At 33.9% G+C, this 25,185-nt stretch overlaps 1 protein-coding gene across 7 annotated transcripts in view; it reads left to right on the plus strand.

Annotated features, from left to right (window-relative positions):
• The window catches only part of LOC137930636 (phosphatase and actin regulator 3), a 56,364-nt gene that overhangs the window by 17,522 nt on the left and 13,657 nt on the right, over positions 1–25,185 (plus strand). For all 7 annotated transcript variants that reach the window (XM_068773946.1, XM_068773947.1, XM_068773951.1 and 4 more), the window contains one exon: positions 1,012–1,224. In XM_068773946.1, coding sequence (XP_068630047.1) covers positions 1,012–1,224 — 213 coding nt within the window. The remainder of the gene's footprint in view (positions 1–1,011; positions 1,225–25,185) is intronic.

The following is a 25,185-nucleotide window of genomic DNA, read 5'->3' on the forward strand; positions in this document are numbered from 1 at the left end:
CAAGCCTTAGTCATCTACCACAGCTACCACTATTCATCTTTATTATGGTTAAGAGACCAATAACTAATAATAATACCAAGAACCATCTGCTGTATTCGATGATCGAACTTTCGTCACGTACATTTTGGTGACAATGCGTCTTGCACTCATTTTTTTCTTTATTATTTTTTTGATAAATATATTCGTATACACGTCTTACTTATAGAAGAATGTTCTTACAACAATTGCTCTGGTATACAGTACTTGAAATCCATGTCTTTAGTATCTATTAATTAATTAGATATCCGGGATAGCTAATTATCTGCATACGATGTTTAGTATTCATTCACATTTATTGCTCAATATGAATCATTTACAGTCATTACTTATGTACGTCACGAGATAAATGCCAAAAGTAATAGAAATGAATATAAAAAGGTCTTCTATAGCGTCTACTCTTATCTTAAAATAAAGCTGTGAGGGTTCAAATACGTCGCAATCTGAGAAGAGCTAGAGGTTTAAATGTGAGCACCTTAAAAAACGTCCATAATACAGTAGTCGAACAATTTATTCCCGGCTTATTATAACTTAAATATAAAAAACACTGGTAGAATTTTTTGGATTATCATGAAGTTATTGCGTTTATTTAAAAGTGGTCACAAGTTCCAAAAAATAATTTCAAATACCTATTGGCTTTTAAATGCTCCGACAGATTTCGTTCATATTAAAAGTTTTGGACTTTTTAGTTTTTTTCTCAGTAAGGAACTACTTCGATCTTAAACAAAAAAAATAATAATAATGTTTTTATCTACATAGATATATCAGTCAAATTATTTCCGTACTAAACTTTTCTTTAATTTTCCTTCCATTTCAGTTCTCAAATTATAGATTGGATGGATAGCCCTTGTGTACTATATAAAAATTCTTTCTATACCAACTGCATTACCATAAAAATATTTATTATAAATTTTTATCACATTGATAATATTGTAATCATTCTACTCAAAATATGCCATGACTAATTGTCCTTAGACGAAGACACATCGCCCGCGTACGGCGAAGAGGCGCGAGGCGACACCGGAGGTGTGATGAGTGGAATGGGCCCGGGCGTGGGCAGCGTGCACGCGGCGCTACAAGCTCAGCTAGCCTCCCAACTAGCGCAGCAGGCGCAACAAGCTGCGCTGGCTGCGGCGGTCGCCGCTGCAGCAGCCGCCCACCACCACCATCAGAATAATAACGTCATTGGTAAGTAAATATTCCTATAATAATTTCATCATAGCCAGATCGTGCTATATAGCAATGCAGTCTGGTCGATGCACACTACTCTACAATCAACCACCATTCTCTCTCACCATGACATTTCGCACGCACAGATTCGAAGGTAATGGATTAAAACGCATTTTATTTATTTATGTAGTTCCACCAGCGACAGTAAAAAAAAATTACAAACGCAATATATTATACATATAAACCAAGGACTATGAGCATCGTCATTACAAGCGGGATACAAAGATACGACAGTTTGGTTATACAAATAATAATAACACAAATTCGGTTATAAAAAAATAAAATTTCAAGTGAAATTTCTCACCATTATACAATTCACAATTATAATAATAACTATGGAATGTCTGAAATTAGCAAGTGGAGATATATAGTTTAAAAATTAAATCCGTTAAAAATTATTAGGTATTTATACTAATAATTTCAGTAATTGCTTTTGCAAATCATTGAAATTAATTCTTCGAAAGTATTCACCTTAGAAATTTTAATTTTTCTGTTAAATTTTTCTTTAAATATATTAACTTTTATAATAGCAAATGTTCGTTGGATTTCAGCGTACAGTGTCTATGAGTAAAGTTTATCAAAAGAGTAGTCTGGCATTGTAGAATTTTTCAATTACCACGGTCTATTGCGAATGGAAGTGTAGTGCTACCGTAACCACTGTACCATGCCTAAGAAAGCGACGAGGTGCCGGCCGAGCAAAAAAGATGAATCAAAGCGATTGGTAAATCACGGTACAGCGGCTTCGGTAGCGATATAACATATTATTTATTTTTTACGTTATTTAGCAAAATAAAGTTATTTTATCGATTCATTAACAAAGAATATTTTTAAACAACGTTTTATGTACTCGTTTAGATGTGTAGTGGTTAAATGAACGGGCAAGTCCTAATCGATACGTACAACGAACTGCTTAGACGACCTACTTAATGTCTAGAACGTTTAACTTTATAGTTATTGTGGACTAGTGTCCATAAGAATATAAATAACAACATTTTTGTCTTTACTGGATATTTCTATTTCATTTAATAAAATGTAATATTCAACGTAAAATTTAGTGTAACCCATTGATTTACGTAGTGCTTAATCCTAAAAAAAATAATATAGTTAAACTATACTATATACTATTAAGATAAAAGAAAAAAACAAGAAATATTAAAAAGTGTATCAATAATTTGGCAGTTAACAAAACAACATCTGATATTTGGGTTATTTATCATTAGAGTTCTGTGATAAAATAATTATTTATTTAACTAAATTATTTGTTTGTTAAGCAGAAAAAAACGATTAGAGCTTTTTATTTCTCTTATTTAGATTATTACTCTAGTAATAGAATTGGTTTTACTCGTTAGCCATATACTCTAGTAATATAATTTATCAGAGTAATTGAAATTTACGTTGTTTGAAATAAAAATAAATTACAAGGGGTATATTTAAAAAAGGAATATGGTTAAACAAGAATTCAAAAGTTCTTTATGTTCTGTAACATATAAAAAGAGAAACATGTAGGATATTCACGAGCGAAGAAAAGCGACGCGTGGCGGGAATTAGCGGCTTCCTGGCAGGACGAGCGAACATTGACCCGCGCTGAGCGCCGGTGCCGCAAGTCGCTGCCCAATTGACGTCACGCGCTCGTCAACACACGGGTCGTAGATTAATTTTTAATAAAACTATTAATTCGACCCGATCAATCCCGCGAAAATCCGTGTTTTATAAAAATATGGATAAACTTATGTTTAATCTATTAGCATTTGCTCTTATATTTTTGCGATAATTCGTTTTCCTTGAGGTTTTTTAATGACTTCATAAATTTTTAAACTAACACTCTACCTCTAATATATCTTCTTAATAATATCTTTCTTCGAGTAGGCATTTATTTACACGCACTTTTGAATCGTTAATTATTTTAACACTATAAGTATTAAGCTACCTACCACAAGCTTGGAATGCTGATCCGCTGAGAAAAACCGGCCAGAAACGACAGTCGCTATTTTTAAATTAAATTTAACAATGTTTATGTATACATGTAAATGGATTCTGGCAATTAATTAGCAATAAAAACGAAACCTGTCAATTATTTAAGTTTTTATCGTCAAGTGGGGTTAATGAGTAAGCAGTTGTAATTTTTACTGGTATTATCCGATGAGCTGGTATCATAAGGGGTGGCAGGAATGCTAGCTGCGGGTCTGTGGAAGTATAGGACATTTGCCGGCTGGGGGCGACGGCGGGGGGCGACGGAGGGGCCAGGCAAGGGGCGACGGGGGTGGGGACGGCTGTGCGACGCGGCGGCGTGCGGCGCGCGCTTCAGTGCTGGCCCACCCGCGCCCGCGCCCGCCGCGCTCCGACCCGCACACCCGCAGACCGCACTCGGGGCAGCCGCATGCATCCTGCCCACCACCGTCGCCCATCACTCAGTTGTTCGTACCGCGCGCGGTACTATTACTGAGCTCATTGTAAATCTTCATTCGTTTCGCATATCATTTACAATACGCACAATAAATTGGCCCCCCCCCAGACGTGTTAGCACAAATAAACAACAAAAAAGAATTTATCTTTTTGCTTCTAATTATAAAAGTCAATACTACGTTCGTTTAGGATGAGAAAGTCCTATGTCCTTTAGACGATGTTGGTCACTTTAGCCTGCATTCAGTTGCACAGTTATTTCAGTATAATTCGATATTTCTTATGTATTCATCGATGTGTATGCTTTTTGACCGATTGTTGATAGTTACAAGGCGTCAAGTTAACGGGGCATATCGATCGTACAGGCGACCAACACGCGATCGTGACTGCTGCACCGTGTTAAATGTCCCACGGCACCCGAACTGTTTTGCGGCGAGTTCTATTTAATTTGTCGCTGATCGCGTAGAGACACATCTTTAGTATCAGTGTTATGCGTCCGTCCTTCAAGGGTTATTCGAAAGGATTTTTTGTATGTCCATGATCTTTACGTTTTGGAGATGAAGATGACATACGAGTTGTTGGTCGGGATGTGGGTTTGTGTGTGTGGTGTGAGCGGTGGTCTGGTGGCGAGCGAGTGCGGGTTGTAAAGCGGCGCGGTGTCGCGCGGGGGCCCGCGCGGCCGGCGCCTGCAGCGCGCCGTGCCGCCCGCGCCGCCCGCGCCTGCACGCCGCCCGCCGCTGCCGCCAACGCCGCCGCGCCTCTCCATGATGGGCTACATCATGGGCTGTGCATGCTTGAGAGGTGTGTCACAACTTTATCCAAAATGCACATATATACACGATAACCTAATCGACAACATACACATGAACACCGTTCTATGCTGTTCTTTAACAACGCTATAATACATCACCCGTAGCCGCCAACGCCGCCGCGCCTCTTCATAATGGCCTGTGTCATGGGTTGTGCATGCTTGAGAGGTGTGTCACAATTTCATATACATATTTATGCACGAATACCTGATAGAATAACAGGAGATGATCGCCTCTCCAAATTGTTGTTTTTATTACTATTTTCTAAATAAGACCCTTCCTCGTTACCTCACTGAAAATATGAAAATCAAAGGAATTTGTCAAGTGGTTCTTGCCTTTGCCTCTAGTAACTCAATATTTGTATACATAAACAGATTTACGTTATCAATTACATACAAATTCTTGAAAATACTAATACCTGTACACTACTAAGTACTGGCAGTCATTACGTTAAAATATGTGGAGTACCGCAGTCCTCGCAGCGCTCGCTATTCCGTATCTCGCGATCGTGAATACTATTGCTATATAATGTTTGCTATGTTGTGGTTTTTCTACATATTTTTGAGAAGTGCATTCAAATGAACGTGATGGGCAATTTTAGTACGGTAATAAAGATGATTTTATTTGCCGTTTTAGTGTTCTGCAACAATTAAAAATTATTTCTTATATACATGTGTTAGCACGACGGAATGAAAGGTCATGAAGTATTAATGTTTTTTCTTCCTGTAAAAAAGTACAAAGAAGTTAAGGATACAATATCTCTGGGTTAAGTGGCCTTTAATTTTTGTTTTCTAAAAAAAGAAACTTTGTCACAAGGAGCACCCCTTGTGTATTGCATATAAAGGCGGTCCCATAATTGTGCTAAATTATTCAATTGCATTATATATTAGATACAGATAATACAGCCGATTAACCACACGTTTGTAAGCAAGTAAAAGGGACAGCCAACATCATTATTATTTTAACCGTAAGATGCCCTCTGCTGAACGTAGACCTCTACCATAGATTTCCTATAGGACCGGTGGCGGCTTGCATATAGCGTTTGCCGACTACTTTTACAACAAATTTGTAATAATTTTTAATTTTCACTCAACGTTTTTCAATAACATATATAAATTGTTATACATAAATTGTGAGTCCCAAAAATGGAGACAAAGACGAACTACGAACAAAATACCAAAAGAATTTATCTGTACCCGGCATATGCATCCCTAAGTCGTCATAACTAACCATTTAGATAAATTATAAATTTTCTACTACTAACTCGGAGCGGCAATACTTGTTCGCACCTTGCAAACAACAGATGTAAACCGACATTTTGCCTTTTTGTAAACATATATTTAGCTCTTTATTACCAACCAATGGAATATGTTGTCCATTTTCCGGTCTCTTCAGATCGAAACACAAAATGTGCAAACTGTTGTGCCGCAAATACAGACGTCGCCGTAGTATTTCGGACGGTAACAATGTTTGTTAAAAGTTGAAGCAAAGCTTGTCGCAGAGGTACTAGTCTAGACGGGATCTTACAAGAAAGACATTGGGGGAGTATTACGATCCCACCTGTTGTTCAGTGTTGGTGTTATGTTAGTAAGCGCACTTGCATATTAAAAGGCTCGCTCACTTTACACTTTAAGACGCTCTTCTTTTGAAGGATGTATGTTGAAGTGTAAGTAAAGAAACTAATAATAAAAACTAGCATAATTTTTTTCTTTTAACAATTCTTGGTATAAAAAAATAATCCTTTAATAAATATATAATACAATTGTTAATTTTTAATATGATATATGTGGTTAAAATTACGTGTTAAATGGATCACTATCGATGTTTTTATACCAGCGATATTTAAACACTTTATTTATTTAAATTGAAAACTCTTTAAATATAAATGAGTGAAAAATTATTTGCAACAAAATTAATTTTACATTAACATTTTATAATAGCGGTATAAAATTAAGGGATCAAAAAAGTTCATTATTACAGAGAAAATTTATTTTTAAATATATCAGAAAATACAGTGAGAGTCCCATTTATATTTAATTTGTTAAAGTAAATGACTGAATTTTCTGTACCTTCAAAACGCTAAGGCCATTATTATTACGGTAATTGCTTTGAAAAGAACTGCAGAATATTAATAAACGCAAATTCAGCTCGAGAAATGTAAGGAATGGGTTTTAGGTCAAGCATCGCTTCCCTGCAGTAATAGCTCGCGTATAAAACCCGCTTCAAGCAATGCTTTGACTACAAAATACATATTGCATATTACCGTATGCTTTACAATTTAATATACAGTTTTTTTAAGGCACAAGAAAGTTAAACGGCCTGCTCTTGTCTGTCCTTCAGAGACTGGAAGAGAATAGGCTTCTGTTGAAGGCCTTAGAGTCTGGTTTGGTTATCTTGGTTGCTGATCTGCTGGAAAACTAGCTTTAAATTCTGGTAGACATGTTATTTGTGCGGTAGATGATGGAGGACTGAAACTTGCGTTTGTGGGTCGCGGGTTCGATTGTCCAGATGTTTCTGAAGATGTTAATGCTGTTAGCCCTAAGGCTTTTACAGCTTTATTGTTACTGAGTTCACGGAGCGGAAGGGTCCGTGAATTAGATTAATTGTCCAGGTGCAATTTTTTACAATTCATACTTTGTGTAGTACTTATAAAGGGTTGCCACTGCTCACGAAATTCCAGAGGATGGGTAGCAGCGTACCACAATTACCAAATTGCGATCGTCACTCTGCCTTCAAGCCTAGTAATTAAGGTGCCTTGCAGTGGACGTCTATCGATAGAAAAGAAGAGAAGAACTAAATTTTGTAGAATATTAAGTAAACAGCCTAAGTTAGCTATGTTATACAATATGACCGTTCATCAGTGTCAAGCCTTGACGTGGGTGTTGCCTGCTAAATTTTATCGACACAGCCTAATTATATTTCCTATTACTAAAATAAAATGGTAGCGAAATATTTTTTTTGATCAATTTACGTAGAGGTTATAGAAAGATATAAGAAATCATGTTTGATAAAAACTAGTAGTACGCTTACATGTTCTTGTTTTGGAAACGATAGTATTGGCTGTTTCATAGAAATAATTTTTTTGCTCAAACTACTTTAAATGGCACAGTGAAAAATATTACGGTTTGGCCATGTCCTCTTATGTGTTTAAGGCATTAGAGAAAGAAATAAAAGAAACTTCGTAAATAGTTTTTAATGGTTTATATTTTCATTATTTATTAGAATAAAAATTTGGAGTGTGATTTGTCTGTAAATTTATTTACGGGCATGGAGCAGGACATGGAGCATATTTCTTTAATAAACACTTTTCAAAAGGATGATTTCTGCTATATCTCTATTCATTCTTTAAAAAAGTTACACTAATAACGAATAATCTTCGAATCTTATCGGCGTATCGAGTCTGAGACAAAGTTTACTTCGGATTCGTCCCCCACGCTTGGGCTAATGTTTGGCATTTATAATCGATAATAAGTCATAATGTATATACTTTGAACTTGTAAAAAATTGATTCCAACTGTTGTTTCAACTTGCCTTCTGCTTTATACCAATATATAACAGCTGATACTAATAAATTTTTTTAGGTACATATTTTATGAAAGCTTAGTTTTTTTGAATATTGAATTGAAGAAAACATTACTAGTCATTTGCATACCATTATGGTGGTATTTCATCATCTATGTTCTTAAATTTTCCAATACAGGATAATGTTTTAAAAAATTTGATAACTTTGCATTTATTTAGCTCGTTTATGCACGCACTATATAATCAACCTACTGACCAGTAAAGGTATCGCGTAATTAAAAAAAAAGTTGCAAAATAAGCAAAAAAGCATGCAAACAGTACAAACACTAAAATAAAAATTAAGTTAAAATATGGATAATACAAATTCGCGGCAATAATGGTTTCATGTTAACCCTTTGCACTCGAGCGGCGCCGATACAACGCCCGGCCGACTTGTAGTCGCAACTCAAGCGGCGCGGTTACGACTTTGTAATTCGATCTCATTATTTACGAAGTGCGATAACATACCATTCTCGGAAGTACTTTCGTGGACCCGACTCCGCTGTCACTGTGGCCAAATCTTACAACTCTGTTTAGTTAGTATATTTCTAATAGATTAAGGCGTTACAAAGTCCACCCTCAGTAAGAAAGAGACTAATATATAGCGTAAGATTTAGTCTCTTTCTTACTTAGTATATGTATGTGTATGGGAAGCTCCAAATAATGCCGAAAGGGCCAATAAGGGACTGCAAAGTTTGATCTGACCGCAGCATGCCTTTGAGAACGCGGTGAGAAATCACATATTACTGCGATACGTGTCTTGACAAATCTAGGATGCACCTAGGACATTGTCTCATAAAATATCACACCAAAACTAATTACATAGTGTTATATTTAATAAAGTTTGTCGTTTTCAACATACAAATGTATGAACTGATAAAATTTTATCATTTGTATACGTTTGTTTATGTATAAATGTTATTTAAGTATTTGTAGTGTGCCCCGAATTTGGCCGAAACCGTCTCGAGTTGCTGGTTAGCGCAAGCGAAAAAGGCCTCGAGGGCAAGAGGGTAATTTATTCCATTTCGAATACTAGCGATTACAACTAAATTAAGTAAACAATTTAAAACATTGCAAGGAGCCCTTTTAATTCAGTAACGCCCAGCGCTCATAATCTACGAATATGCGAAAATCATGACTCTTTATTATAATTTTCTTAACACAGTATGTTTTAATGTGAAACATCTGTATGTACTCACTTTCATCTATTTTATACACATATTTAAATTCGGATTATATGAAATCCAAATGAATTAAAGAAAAATTAAAAATATCGAAAATAATTCTTTCGACATTTCGTGTTTTGTTATGTTTCTGAATCACATAAATAAAATATACAGTATAGGAAGTACGGTTCAATATAGGTCTGGTCATAGTTATCTTTGAAAAATCTTTTTTAAGGGTTTTGTTTGATAAAAAAGCGTCAACTGAAAGCAGTGTATATACCACGCACTTTCGTTTCTGGCGTGATAAAGAACATGGGGCTTTATTCATTTTCTTTCAAACGTTAGGTTTTTTTCAGTTCTATTCTTTAACAATCGCGAATGTTTTTAATTTTATCAATTCAAACACGTACTATCAGGAAATAATTTGATTCGAATTTCACTAGAATGCATGTTGTAAAAATGCACAGTGGAAGTACATCGGTTGCAATACCGATTATGGAACATATATTTGCGTATGAAAAATAATGTATCACTTTGTTATATAACGTGTCACTAAATCTGTCATAGTGTCTTATTATTATTGTACATTTAAAAAAAACTTTTTTATATTTTTTTCTTTAGTTTCAGAAAGATTGCATAATGCTTACTGCATTTGAAACAATATCGTTCCTTACTTTTAAATAGAAATTAACTAGTATTTTATCTCGTTTTACATACAAGTACATCGTTAAAATTAATATGTGAGAACCTATTCGTAAGTAAAGTCCACATTAGTTAAAGAATAATTAAATTACTTATCTATTTATTTAAAACTTTTTATACATTTTCGTATAACGGCTAATTTAATTCCGAACGCATTCTCTATCAGTTAGCCGTTTGAGTAGTGCAGAGATAAATTGATAAAAGTGGGTGAAACTAAATAATATCATAAAACACGAAATTAAAATAAAAAAAAGTAAAATCGAATTTAGAAGGAAGAGAGTCACACTGTATAATATAATCATATATGTATACATATGTATTAATATATATGAAAATATACATATGTATATATATATACATAAATATTTACATATGCATAAATATTTACATGTACTATTTTATGTACTGTTTAGTTTGATAATGTCAGTTGAGTGCTAGCTACCTATTAAAATCAAACCCGTTATAACTTCAGATTTGGTGAAGCCAAAACATGATGTGAAAGTATTTATCCATGACTGAAAGAAATATTAAGGTTAACATGTAAATCGTTGTTTACAATAAAAACCTACATAATTACTTTCATTTAAAAATAAATGAAAATGTCACATAAAACAACGGGGTAAATAGATAAAACAAAATGTTTGTTTGTATGTTTTATAACAATGCACGCATTCAAGAAATATGTAGTGCAATGGTAACAGTACACACGTATTTTTTGTGCATTATCAAGCTCCGTTGTTACTCTGTGTATTGTTTTTTACATTTAAGTTACAGTTATAATCTAAAAAAAAAACGTGGGTTTATTTAGGATTCAGAATCTCTGTTAAAACGGAAAAACGTATATACGAAACATACGTATTGTATTTCATATTTTGTAGGTAAACACCATGACGATTTTACAAACATGATATGCTTCATTCACTTTATTAGGTAGAACCAAAAGAAAAGGTTGAACAATTTTCGAAATGAATTAAAACGCGATAATCTTTTTTGTTACTTTAAAAGTAAATTTATTTAGTAAATTTGAAGTAATATAATTAAATTTATATTAGTCTCTATACATGCAGTTTGTTTAATTTAATTTCATTAATACCTGAATTTACACGAGGAACCTAAAGAGCAAAAAATCACAATAAATTGTGTCGAAAACCAGAATACTTGCTCGCCAAGTTTTCTTCTTGAGTCACTCCCGCCACCAGGATTGACTCACCACTTTGACAGGATACCACCACGTACCATGCTAGGTTACTACTTTGATTGATACTTTGACAAATTTTGTTGGTTTCTTCCGCATTTTCTCTCAGTGCTACGATTTTCATACCGGTTCAATTGCTAACTGTTGAAATTCTCTTGCTAATAGTAATTGAATAACGATAAACTCTTAGTGAGACCAGGCAGGCTTAGGGGACTAAGCATCAAGTTAATCCACGCAATGTCTCCAATTAAGTGACGTTATAGTCTGGCGGCCATGCAATCCGTTAAAACAATATAAAACTCAAGCCGAGGTTCTAGAAGTCGGTTACAGTAATTGTACCGCATTCTAGGCTTAATACTTTCAAAGTTCTACCATTCCTTATAAGCAAACAGCAACCAATGGGACATTATTTTTACAATTTAAAATAAGACTTTTATAAACCAGAGATTATAGATTCTATTGGTTTTTAACAGCAATAACCTTCGCTACGCATTCTCACCCAGCTCACGAGGAAATCCAACCTTTTTCCACCGCTTGGTGGTGCTATTCAAACGTTAGTCAATTGTAATGGTACGTAGATGAAAACGAATTAATTTGAGCTGATGATCTTAATAAGGCATAATCTGTGCATTGCATTAACTATTTTTTTTTAATTTTAATACGTAATGCTTAATAAAAATTGCATTAATTTTTTGTGCAATATACAGATGTTAAATTATTAACATGTTTTGAAAGAAAATGTAAAAGCTTGAGTTGTTAGTACAAGTGGGCGCTTTTGCGGCATTCATTTTCATATCGAACTTTCTTTCACTATAGCCGCTTAACTGGATGATCGTTCAGAACGGAGCTCGAAGAGCGCCATTAAAACTCTATCGTTTATATTGATAAATGATCCAAGAATCTACTGCAATGAACAGAAAAATAAATTTGATATAAATATTTATTGAAATGGATACTTACATTCACATTAAAAATAGAAAATTCTGTCATTGTTATAGACTTATTCTATGTAAAAATTATTTGTATTATTATAGTTTACTTTAATTAAAAACTGAGTTTCAATTGTCATTTCATTGTTAAATAAAAATCAGATTTTCGAAATTCTCATCGATTTCTAATATATATTTATATTTTCGGAGAAATGTTTTAATTGTGTTGCTTTATCTACGTGTTTTTACGTTTTTTTTTTTTAATAAATCTATTTATATTTTTTTTTCTATTCTTCGTAAAAACAAATTGTTTACTTTATTAAAAGCTATATAAATTTTCCTTTTTTCTATTACGTTTTCGAAAAAAAATGTATTAATCTATAAGATGTTTTTTTATACCTGTAACTATGAGATAGGTAAGGGTTGGTGATATTATCCGCACATTTTAGTGCACATAGCTTTAAACAACATTATAATTAGGCAAATAATTTCACAAGTATTTAATGGTGTCTTGGGATGTGGTGTACACATCTCCAGTTATACAATGAGATATAAGCATTACTCTTTCAGCAGGAGGGCACTTTACAAAGTGAAACTACTACCCTCTAATGTTTCGGAGCATTAGTAACCTTCTTTTGCGCTAATATTGCAAAGTTCTAAATCGTGGCACTGTTATAAGCAGATCGTAGTGTTATAAAGTCTTAAAGAAAACTAATAAAGGGTGGAGACACTTGCCTGGAATGTATTAATCTTTTCTTCATTTTTAAATATAAAAAAAGTAGTCATATTTTTTTTCCTCTTCGGTTCCGGGTAATCCGACTAATGGAAATACGGCCGACAAACAAAATCGGAGTGATATTTTAAAATAATTTAAATAATTATTTTCTAAAATAAATGTAACTCGTGAACATTTGACTAAGCAAGGACCAATTATTATAGAAAAACAAATCTCGGCGTGCTTTATTATTAAGTCCGGATACCCGGATTCGGCAGCTACCCGTATAAGAACACGCCTAAAGCAACAGGGATAATGAGGGTCATGTGATGATGATAATCGTATCCTTTCCCTGTGATTTGCAATAAGGGATAAATACCCACATATCTGACAAATATTTACGTTTTGAATATTGCTATTATCATTGGCACATTTCCTATTAATCCAAAATTAATCTCTCAACTTGTGCATAGTTTGATTGATCTAAATCGAAACCTCGTAAATAATTGAACACTTGCAACATTCTTTGTCCGTGAATGCAAAATACAGGGTATTGGAGAGCTGAGCATTCAGAACACGCAATGACAGGAAACACGCGTATTTACTGTTCTTGCAGAACAAATCGAATGTTCCACTGTTAAGCAACTGTGTAATGGGCGATATATATCTTTAAAATAATATACATGAGAGTTATCGCTAACATTGTATTAAATATTGTTTAAAATTCGACGATCACGGCTACATCGAGTAATTTCTGAGAATTGACACTGTTTTAATTTCTTTTGTGATTGTAATTTCAGAATTTTAAAACGCAGAAGTTATGTTCAATATGCATATTTAAAAAAAAGGACGAAAACGATATACTTTGCGTGTCATTTTGGTCATATTGACACTCGAGCAGATTTCATGATATGTCAATTTTTAAACGCTTACGTAATTATTTAATACTAGCTGCCCCGACAGGCTGTACCTTGTGAACTTTTTGTAATTTGACAGTCTAATAGAGTAAAAAAGTAAAGAGAGTTTCTTTATAACAAAAAACCAAAACAAAAGAAACTTATCTCTCGTCCGTACGCTCAAAAACTAATAATTCGATAATATTTTTATTGTTATGCTTTATTGGTGGTTCACAATATTTTTTTATTTTGACTAACGTGAAATGCTTGACAGCTAGGCTAGCTACGGGTATTTTAATTTACTTCGTAGATTGTGTAGCAAAATGAAAATATTGTAATAGAAGAAAGATGTCGCAATTTTTTTTTTATTTTTCTCTTAAGGAAAACCTCCCGTTATATTGAAACTAAAAAAAATAGCCGTTTCGGTCGAAAAATATCTTGACTTTTGAGTTTAGTTACAAATTAAGCGATTCATTTATATTTTTATAGATAGATCTATTTACTTTAGTAAAATAAACTTTATACATTTTTACAAAAAGAAATCAAAAATCCTTAGTAGTACGTAGTTAAATATTGATCGAATAGTAACTTGATAAGACAAGCAATATACTGATAAATTAAAACCTTCGTGTTTGAAATCCCTAAACTCTTAGTAAAAGTAATAATAGTAAAATAACCAATATAATCGTTAAAAATAATTAGGTGCTTTTTTGTATAACCTAATGTTTCGTTTAATTCAACCAAAGGTCACAAGGCTTGCTGCTGTCTAGGTTACTGAAGTGTAACAGCAATCATGAAATTTACGCTTTTCCTGTACAAGAGTAATGTTTGTAACAATTGTCTTTTTTACAAATTGTAACAACCTTTGCTGTTTAGTAATTTGCGATCCTAAACACTTTCTATTCTGTAATCTTAACTTTACTTTAAACTAGTAAAAACTTTAAAATAAAAGTATGACGACGTAATGTAGATTTTTGTTTTATTTTGTAACATTTACCTGTTAAAAATGAAAACATTCGTGGCGGCAGGTAAGACTGTGCCGAATTGGTTATAAAATGACTACAACACAACAGACTTTCACGTAAAGGTAATTGATCATATCTGAGACTTTCTGTTTCGCTATTGTTCTCTTTTTATACGCCCATTAATAGCTGCAAAATCTTGTAGTACAAATATAGACAAATTTCCCATACGATAGAGTATCTGTGTATATTGTAACATATTAGGGGGACCGGCAAGTAATGTCGCTTTCTGAAGTTAAATTGACACGACACATTTTTAGCAAGTTTTTATTTTTAAACAATAATATATTTACCTTCGCTATCAGCAGCCTTTTGCCATTCATTATACAAATTTTTAATGCCGGAGCGGTAAAAATCAATCGATTTTTCTGTAAAATATGTCAACAAAAATGACATTACTTTTCGGTCCCCCTAATATTTTTCTACCTTACACACCATTTATTTTATAAGACCCTTCATTAGTTCACAACTTTTATCAAATCATACGAACATATGGATTAATGTACGTCTTAAAATATTAAAATTTCATTTAAAAAGAGTAACTGTGTTGGCTCTGGCCGGCTCTTCTCACCGGATCGCATTCCGTGCCGACGGTAGCTTACTACTTTTAATGTTAAAATAATTGGCAGTTCAAGAGTGCATGTAAATGCTTGCTCGAATACAGATATTTTGGGTTTGAAATATACATATGACTAAATATAACATCGAACAATATTGGAATTTCGTAATAAGGCTTTATAACGTCTGAATAGAGAATCATAAATGAGTACACGGTTCATTAGCTTTCTTTCAGTATTATTGGGTTGGACTCAATATTCGAGTTTTTTCGTATACTCAGCTTTAAGAAAATAGGTCAAAATAGGTTTCAGGTCAATCTAAATTACTACTACGTTATAACTAGTGATATGCATATTTCCTTTTTTAAAGTAAAATTTACAAATTCCAAATCCATTTATTTATAATATTCATTAATTTTCACAGAAAGAGAAACTAGCGGAAAGTAGGTCGAAACAAAATTTTCCAATTTTGTTTTTTTTTAAACCTTTTTAATGTCATCAAAACCAACCAGATATAAATAATGCAAATAAAGACGTTTTTACAAGTTTATACATATATTTGTGGAAAATAGTTTTCCCTCGACCTCATTTAACTGGACTATTTATTAATTTATCGTTTTTAAATGACTCTAAACTCTACATTATTTTAACGTAAATAAATTTTAGTGCCTAAATAAATATTTGAGAAAATGTTTAATGTAGTGCGACCTAAACCGCGATGCCGCGTTTTAGATATACGTTCGGTTCGATACACCCCTCAGTCAGATTGACATTAATGCTCGCGGCAGCGGCGCTCAAGCTCTTTTTTCTTCGGCCCCCACTTCACGGTACTTTTATTGCGGAAGCGCTATAGGTGACTAGGTGTTCGAAGACCTAGCTGTTCATGTGGTAATTCGGATAGTTGTAAGACTAAAAAAAGTGATTGGTATATTAATTAGTTTCAAATAAATATTTTATAATAAACAAGCAAAGGTAATAAAATGTGTAAAAATATTAAATTGGTATAACTATTATAAGCGTCTTATTATTAATAAAATGGAAATATGGTTTTCACTTATACTAGAATTACGAGGCGCTTGTAATCGCAAGCTATCAATCAATAACCTGCTCCTTGCGTCGTTCTTCTTAATACTAAGGGTCGTCCCCTTGAGGGTCGTGACCTCCACTCACAAGCTTCCGCCATATGATGTCACGTCTTTGATCCCGAGATCTGACCGCTTGTTTCGTATCGCATACAGCGGTGTCAAGTGTTCGGATCTGACCGGATCGCCGTATTGGGTTGCCTACACGTACTCTCTTGCCCTCTACTTTACTGATGACCATCAATTTATCTAAGATGTCGCCCGGAAATGTTAAGTCTGAGAGCATTTACGCTAATAGCTTATAAAAACTTTTAATAAAATCTCTTTGGCTGTGTAATTTAAATATGACTGGAGGTTACATTTTAAGATCTTTAGTAAAATGTCCAAGCTGTCTTTCATTAGTTCTTCTCCCTGAGAAAATTAGTGAACCTAATGCTGAAATTCGGCATATTTTAACTTTATTCATTTGTCGATATATATATACATAGCACTACATATATATAGCACTAATCAACATTGTCACTAAAAACCCAACACTTTCACATGACGGCGTTCTGCTTGGTTCAAAAGTTATGTATCTATGTGGCAAAAAGCTTCCTAACGTCTAAACGATGGAGCAAAATATTTTAAATTTGACCCATGTCCATGCTCAAGCTTGATTAGATGATAGGAACTCTTCTGTTACGCTCTTATCACTTGCGGCACAACTACGATGTTAGTTTCAGTTCAGGCTGTTGAAGGACACTCCTCTCGCGGAACATCGCTAAGATTAGCAAAGTCACGTTCGTTGGTTTGTTAAATCAATTACATAGTAGTACAAGATGTGTTTCGATCGTGTCTTTTGCCCACTGACAAAGCAATAAAAATTTTCACATGGAATATATTGCCGTAACGTAATTTAATAATTCTTGGTAATTAATAAAATAAGTCTTAAATTCCTTGCTCATATTATTTTAAATTAAATTATAAAGAATAAGCAATTTTATTTCTCATCAATGTTTATTTATTTCTTATAGTAAGATGGTCGTAAACCGTATGCTATATCAAATAATATTGTGTAAAATTGTCCGTCGCTTGAAGAAAAATATCTACACCGTTTTATTTATTTTTTCTCGTGAAAAAATCTGCTACCGCCGCTGGACTCTTGTCGATAAAAACCACAATTGTCGTAATTACGTGAACGCTTTCGCCCACTCACGTAGGTTCAACGGCGGTGTCCTTAGTGACTGGAGATAAATCTGGAGTTCTTTATTTGTCATTATAATATCCGCAAGGTTCTTGAATACCTTCGGCAGCCCCAAACACGCTGCAAATTACATGTTATCGCCTCCACGAGGTATAGAAGAAAAAGCACTAACCTTGTGTAACGTCCAGATATATATAAAACTAAAGATCTATGTGCAGTATTATTGTAAAAATTTAAGTTTCTTCACTATAATTGACGATAAATGTATATTGTTTTTCTCTTGATTTTTTAAATATTTATTTCTTAATTTTTAATTCTTTAATCTAAGGAATAACCAAATATTGTATAGCGCGGTTCGTTTATTCATACGTTAAAAGTAACATTCTATTTTTTATTTAAATACCTCATGTTTGTTTAAGTAATAAATATTAATTTGTATATTAACGATCACTTAACACAGAAAAATAAAAATTTTACAGCAGCGGTTGTACTGCTTAACATTAATATTGTATTGCGAATGAATACCACGATTGGTACGACCATCAATGCGATTGCTTGAAGTTGCGAGTAGAAGTTATACAAATATTAAGTGATAGTATGTTAGGAATATTCCATAAAGCTACTGGGTGTCTTATTTAAATGTGAATCACGTTTCTATTGTCTAAGTTTAATTGAACGTCGCTAGTGGAGATAGACTAGTTAGCGCGCGAACTTATCAACAACACAACTCGCCCTGCGCTGCGATAGTCGCATGATGTGAATAATAATGGCGTTAATCATCGTTCGCTTACTTGCCTCTCCTCGTACCCGTTGACGTCATGCCGCGAGCTGCATATGTGGACGTTACACATTCGTATGTGGGAGGATGACGTTTGCCTGAGTGCGGTTAGGGAGATTGTTGAAGCGGATGCGAGTGCCATCCATGCACTGTCAAAATAAATGAAATTTATTAACGATAGTGACGCTCGCTGTTACGTTCTGAAATAACACAACAACTAACATGCAACAATACAATATTGTCATACAATTTCCATCTCCAGTGTAAAATTTTACCATATTTTTTCCATGCAACAAAATTTGTCAATTTGCCAAAATCTCTTTAGTCAACGTGGTAACATATTTTCTAGCAAAATGACTCAAACAGTAGTACATATTTCGTTTAATAGAAAATTAATGGTTTTTCTTGTATGAGAGCCTTCTTGAATTCACACCCATGAAGACATTACGCGGATTCACAAAGGACTAGACTCTACTACATTTAGCCATATTTTTACTTACTAAGCTTTCTTGTCTTTTGATAAATTACACGTCATGTGTTCATTTCTCACCCTTTTTAAATAAAGATTTTCTATATAGTATTTACATTTGAAAAATTGCACGAATTAAGCATTGAGAACTTGAAACAGGCAGAGTTTTTGACTATTTATTTTTATTAATTTTGAATACTTTTTACATGCGCAAACGACAATTATTTATAAGATAAAATATGTAATTACAAATAAAATAGAGAGAAGAAAGTGCAGAAAAAATATGTTATTATTGACAGGGTGTATCTGAAGCTAACAGAGATAGTAAATATCAAACAAGAACAACATTTTATCAAAAAGAAAGTTATGTTACTTCAATGTAATATAAACTAAGATCACATCACACAATTCATCACCGTACAAGTCATGAATGAAGAGAATTCGTAGACGAAAGAATGTAACTACAAAGATTTGCAAGTTGGAGTGGTAGCGGTTAGGCCTCACAGCACGCACAACCTACGATTACAGGGGCTTTAACATAATGGGAGTGGTGACTACAGACTGGCAAGCATAAGACGTCCACCCGTAAGATGGACAGACGATCCTGTTAAGGTTATTGATATAAGACGCTGAATGCAGGGCACTTGCGGTAGACCGGTTGGTCCTATTAAAATAATATTCATTGCGAGAAACCAAAAAAGGCACCACAGTCGTCCACTGCTAGATAAGTCTAGAATGAAATGATAATGGTGATTACTCGTACAAATTAATAGTTCTGAGAGACTGAATATAAAAATAACACAGAAACTGTTATTTAATTTTGATTAAAAATATCTGTTAAATATTTCCTGTTTTAAATTTCATTTTGTTTATGTAATTTAAATGTAAATAATAATAGAAATAGATTGTCAAAAATAATAATTAATCTGCAATAAATTACGTATTAACCAATATAAATTATCTCTCTAACATAATTTTAAAATTTATGCGACTTATCAAAAAACATGTCAATGATTTGTTTATGCGTATTGTATATGAGGACGATCCGGGTTATTGACTTTAACTTTTGTATCTTTAGCAAGGGTTATGGTCAAATTATACATTTTATTATTTATGGCAATTTTAACAATTATTTACCTTGCGGAAGTCCATCCTTAGTAAGAACAGGACCAAAGAAAGAAAAGGACGAAGAAATTGATAGATGTAAAATTTTCACTGGCTGTACATTATGAAATGAATGTAAATTAAATATGGCACACAACTCGTAACTTAGAAGTTATTATATATGTACGACTAAGTAATTACTATGGGACTTGTCGCCGCACAGCTCATTTGCGTGACGTGCTATATAAACACCACGCACACTTCCATTGTGTCGAATTGCCGAAACGTCTTAAATTAATTCGTGTTATTCGCGTTACAGATTTCACGGAATCCTATGGCTCGTAGTATTTATTTTTACCTTTTAACCAATCCTCTCGATTTCGTGATATAAAAAAGTTCCTCCTTAAAATTAAATTTATTAAAAACGAAAAAAAAGATTTGTTTTCTTATGCCTTAGGTGTACACTTAAGTGCAAACACCACTCGAAGGTGGAAGTGCTGTTATAGGTCGCTTGTATGTATATGGAGTCTTGGAATAATTACATCCAAGAGTAAGGAATCAAATCCAACGATTGAAATAATTTAGTCTTCTTATAATATATAATTGAGATATACGCTAATGTTCACCAACTTAGAAATAGCCTATTGGCAGAAAACGCGTGTTAAGCTCGAAACAAATAAACACAGACTAATTTTATAGGCTATAAGTAAGGGTCCGGTACCGTTTTTCTAAGTGTATACAACAGTAAAGTGTTTTAGTTTTCTTTTCCTTATGTACTTAGTATTAGAAGAACAATTTATATCCGTGAACACGTTTAAATTAACAAATGATTTACTGGTACATTTGTATTTCAATTTTCGTGCAGTATTATACACTTTCAAATATATGTCTTCAAGTTATTCAGTACAATTTATTATTTAAGACATCTTTCCTCTTACATGGGGACGGGAGAAGCAGGTCACCGAACTTTATAAAGCATAGTGCAGTTAGTCGTGTCGTTTCACGTCGGTCGAACGCTAGATGAATGGCGATAAATTAAAAATTCAAAACAAAGCCCGATGGCGCGTGGGCGGGCGGGCAGCTAAGCGCAGAGGGCGGGCGGCGATCGAAGAGCGCGCGCGGAGGCTCGCGGGCGGTGCGGGGCGCGGGGCGGGCGCCCGTAGGGGAGACGTAACGATCGCGTACCGGGCGCAGTCTTCCAGCCGCGAGCCCGCGAGCATGAGCGACGTGGGCACGCTCGCCGCTATGGACGCGTTCGCGGGCGGCGCCCGGCGTAGGCCCGCGCGCCTGCCGCCGCCGCCGCCCTTCGTGCCGCCTCCGCCGCCGCAGCGCCATGACCACGAGCACTTCTACGTACGCCGCAAGTCGCCCGTGCCGCGCCATGCCAACACACTTACCCTGTTCGCGCGCACCAACGGTACCCAAGCATGCCCTTCGCACCACGCTGCACGTGCATCTCGCATTCCGCATCCCGCCCGCCAATCTCAATGTCTTATCACAAACAATCAACATTTTTTCTCTTACCTTTTTAACTCTATTTCTCTCTCTGGTACGGCAATTTTGTTATTATCCGTTCATATTTTCATACTAATAAAATTTTATCGTTTTATGTTCTGCAATTTTTCATTCATGTCTCATTTACGACGTCAAAGCTGACAGTTTTTCACTACAAGAGATGTATGTTTTCAAATACCTTCCTAGAATCACATTTTAGCGCTATTTAATGATATAGTTTTTATCATCTTTATGTATCTCACCTATTTAACAAGTTTCGTTGAGTTCCTCATCATTTTTTTGACCAATGGCCTTAGATTGTGTGGATGGGCTCTAAATCATCTTTACTCTGTTGCTTCACTACAGTCGTGTAGTCAAAGGATAACATTTGAAGAAAATTTTATACATGTAAGCTTAATCTTTAGCAACTATTTACAATAACCGTGTCAAAGTAGCACTAATGAATGGAATATAAATTTCGTGCGAAAATTAGACAGACTAATAATAAAACTGCAATAATGAGAAAAATATATATGTATCAATTGTTTTGTAAGGAAATATCCAACGTATGTCAGGACAGAAATACCTTAAATAGCTTAATGAGTAAATAAAATGACGAATAAACTGTATATAAATATATTCTACATAATTTTAAGGTAAAATGTAATACTAAACTCTATTTATGGATTTAATTAAGAATTTCCTGCACAAGCACCTATACCCACAATGGGCAGTATCGTTAAATCGCAGCTCTGTTAAATGCATGCACTCATCCTGTCATATCTATAATTCAAGGCGTTTTCGAAAAAAAAAACGTTCGTTTTTTTATGGTACGATGAGGAATTTCTTATTTTTTTATTATTGTTATAATTATAACCATAGCCCTAAATGTATTATGTATGATTTAATAAAGTATAAAACTGTTGTTACTTATGTCAGTCCTGCGATCTAACAAAACCCGGAACAAAAAGTCTACAGTTGCAACAGCAAAGTCTTTTTTATTACAATAGAAAAACGATATGCGTATAAACAAAGACGGATGTTTAGGATGCGGCGCCGTGGTTAGATGGTTAACGAGCGAAGGCGTCGCGGCGACCTCGAACGCCTATTTGCGACGTGCGCAGCTCGCCTATCTCTTTAATACTTGTATGTCAATTACAACATTCCACGCCTAATATTGTCTAATTAACCTTGTGAAAATAATTTATGCAACATTCCTGTTGCCTGTGACAAAATAAAAGCGTAACATGGTTACTGAGCCAGGACATGTTTTCGTTAAACGTCTCTTTTTGTATTATTGTCAATATTGGTATATATTAGGTGGAGGAAAAATTATTTTTGCCTTAGCGTGTATAAAATTGTAATAAAATATTTTAGGCTGTAATATTTGTATCTGGCTAGTTTTGATATCTTTAAAAAGGATACATTTTAAAAAAGGATTTTTAACTGCTACACTACATAATTAAAACATTTACGTTATTAATACAAAATGTATGTTCCACATAATAGACTAAGATTGGCTTTTACGGGTATTTTAAAACGATTAACTGAAAATAACTGTATGCATCGATCATATGTTTGAATATTATAATCTTTACAAAAAGGACGAATTTCTTAATTCCTTTTATTATTATGTAGCTGTCTCACGTTTACTAAATTTATTCGCGTTTATTGCACTACCTAAAAGTACCCGCAGGTTTTCTATAATATTTGATTATTATTAAATTATTTTATTAAAAAAGGTAAACTGTCCGTTCTGTGTTATACAAAATTTCTTCTAAAAATATCTAAAATAAGTACAGAAGAATTAAAAAAAAGTATGATTAAAACATATTTTAGTTAAAGTCGTGTAAAAGAAAAGCTAATTCATGGCTACAGAATTTAAATCGGTAAAATGTTATATTTGAAGGACAAAGTATCGTGCGATGTTCTCGTGGAGAATAAAAGCAAAGTTACATTTCGGGGAATGTCAGACGGCAGCTTCCTGGAGCGAGCAGCGGTCGGGGCCGCGTGACGCCCTTGACCCCGCGCCATTTCCGCTGCACCGCCCGCCCTTGCTCCATCTCTTTATAAATACTCGCATTTATCTCTCCATTCCAGAAAATAAACGAATAGAAAATGAGAAGGCAGTGGGAAATCAAAGTTTCTTTTGTTTGCTATGTCTATTGAAAAAAGTTTTTCTTTTTATATCCAACGGCTGTTTGCTATTTTAATATCTAGCTTGAAGGTCAGTCGGATGTAGATTATCGTTTATTACGTTACATTTTCTTGTGAGTCAAGTGCATGCCGTGATTTTATAATGCCACGTGGAAGACGCTTGTATAATTTTAAGAATACAGTACATACTGTATATTTTTAAAATCTTATTTACTACCGTCTCATAACAACTCTTGTTAGGTAATACAAATAAAATTAATTAAGGTACGAAAAACTGCTTTTTTACATCTTTTATTGGTACACCTTGTATTTTCATTAATAATATACTACACTCTTACTAGAATAAATACTTTTGAAAAATTGTTTTGTTTTGTGTCGATTCATCCAATAAATGAAAAGATCAAACCACATGTAGCTTTGAACGCGTAATGCTAATCTTTTGTATAATTTCGTCCTACTTCATTTCTATTAGTTCTGGCTCTTCGATATAAAACATTCAAGTTATTTCTAGCAATCACGTGTATTTGGAGCAATGTTTGAAAATATTCAGGTGACTAATCGCTATTCATATGATAAGTTTTCTTTTGAAATAAATGGGTCAATTTCGTAATTTCACGTATCGCTTTGAAATTAGCTGGAACGAATTATTTTTATATAGTAAATAATGAACGTGATTAAGGTTGGAGTGTAGCCAAAATTGTTTACTTGGTAAACATGTAACAGCTGGTTACTTTTATAAATAAAAAAATTCTTTCAGTGACAGCAGGTAGTAAATACTTAGGCGGTTTTTTTATTGTTTTTCGGTGCAAAGCGAACTGTCGTCGTGTCACCCGCGTGTAGCTCGTCATCGAGGCACCGACCTGCTTCTTCACGCTGCCAGACAAATCTATCTCTGACAAATATCGACCTACATTACTCCATTTCATTAAATTATGTAATAAATTTTGGCAAGTCCATAACAATTTTAAACTTTCTCTAATGTTTCACTTTTCACACGTCAGCAGACTCATGTTGTTGAAATAAAAATATTTCGACGACAAATTAAGATTTGTCCGGTTGATCTGATTTTTCGATATTTTTTTATATCAAAAATGTTTAGAAACCATCCGAGGATTTTTTTATTTATTTCCCTTTATAACTATATTAAAATTTACTTACGTACAAATCAATTTGCGTACGTTATATATTTATATAGGTTATGCATTCTCATTTTAGTCTCAGATAGTATCTATCAGTTTATTTTCATATATTGTAGCTCATTTTTGTAAAACGTTAATGATTGTATTTTTAGTGTAATAAAATAGAGAAGTTATGTATGTAATACTATAAAAAAAATAACTAAAATTATTTAATATTAAGTCTAACAATCACAACCAAGGATCAAATATTTGAAGTCAACATTCAACCATACGTACATTTGTAGGTGTATGCCAGAAATGGGAACATACAAGACTTAATAACAATGTTAACAAAATTGTTGTGGAATTTTGGTATTTTATTTTAAAAAAAAAACTGCGGATTTTTTCTAAGTAAACCCGGTTTCCATTGCTGTTTTGTTTTATTTCCCGATAAATTTTCCTTTTAGATACGATGTCATCGTGGCCATGTTTGTGGCGCGGTAAAGAAGTTTCAATTCAAACGCATGCAAACGGGCCAAACAGTAAATACACTTTTTGTATTCATCGTACGGAGATTAT

Source organism: Battus philenor, unplaced genomic scaffold, assembly GCF_028537555.1.
Source record: "Battus philenor isolate CCGP_79_NKW_IND1 unplaced genomic scaffold, ilBatPhil1.0.hap1 SCAF_6, whole genome shotgun sequence".
Classification (NCBI taxonomy): Eukaryota; Metazoa; Arthropoda; class Insecta; order Lepidoptera; family Papilionidae; genus Battus; species Battus philenor.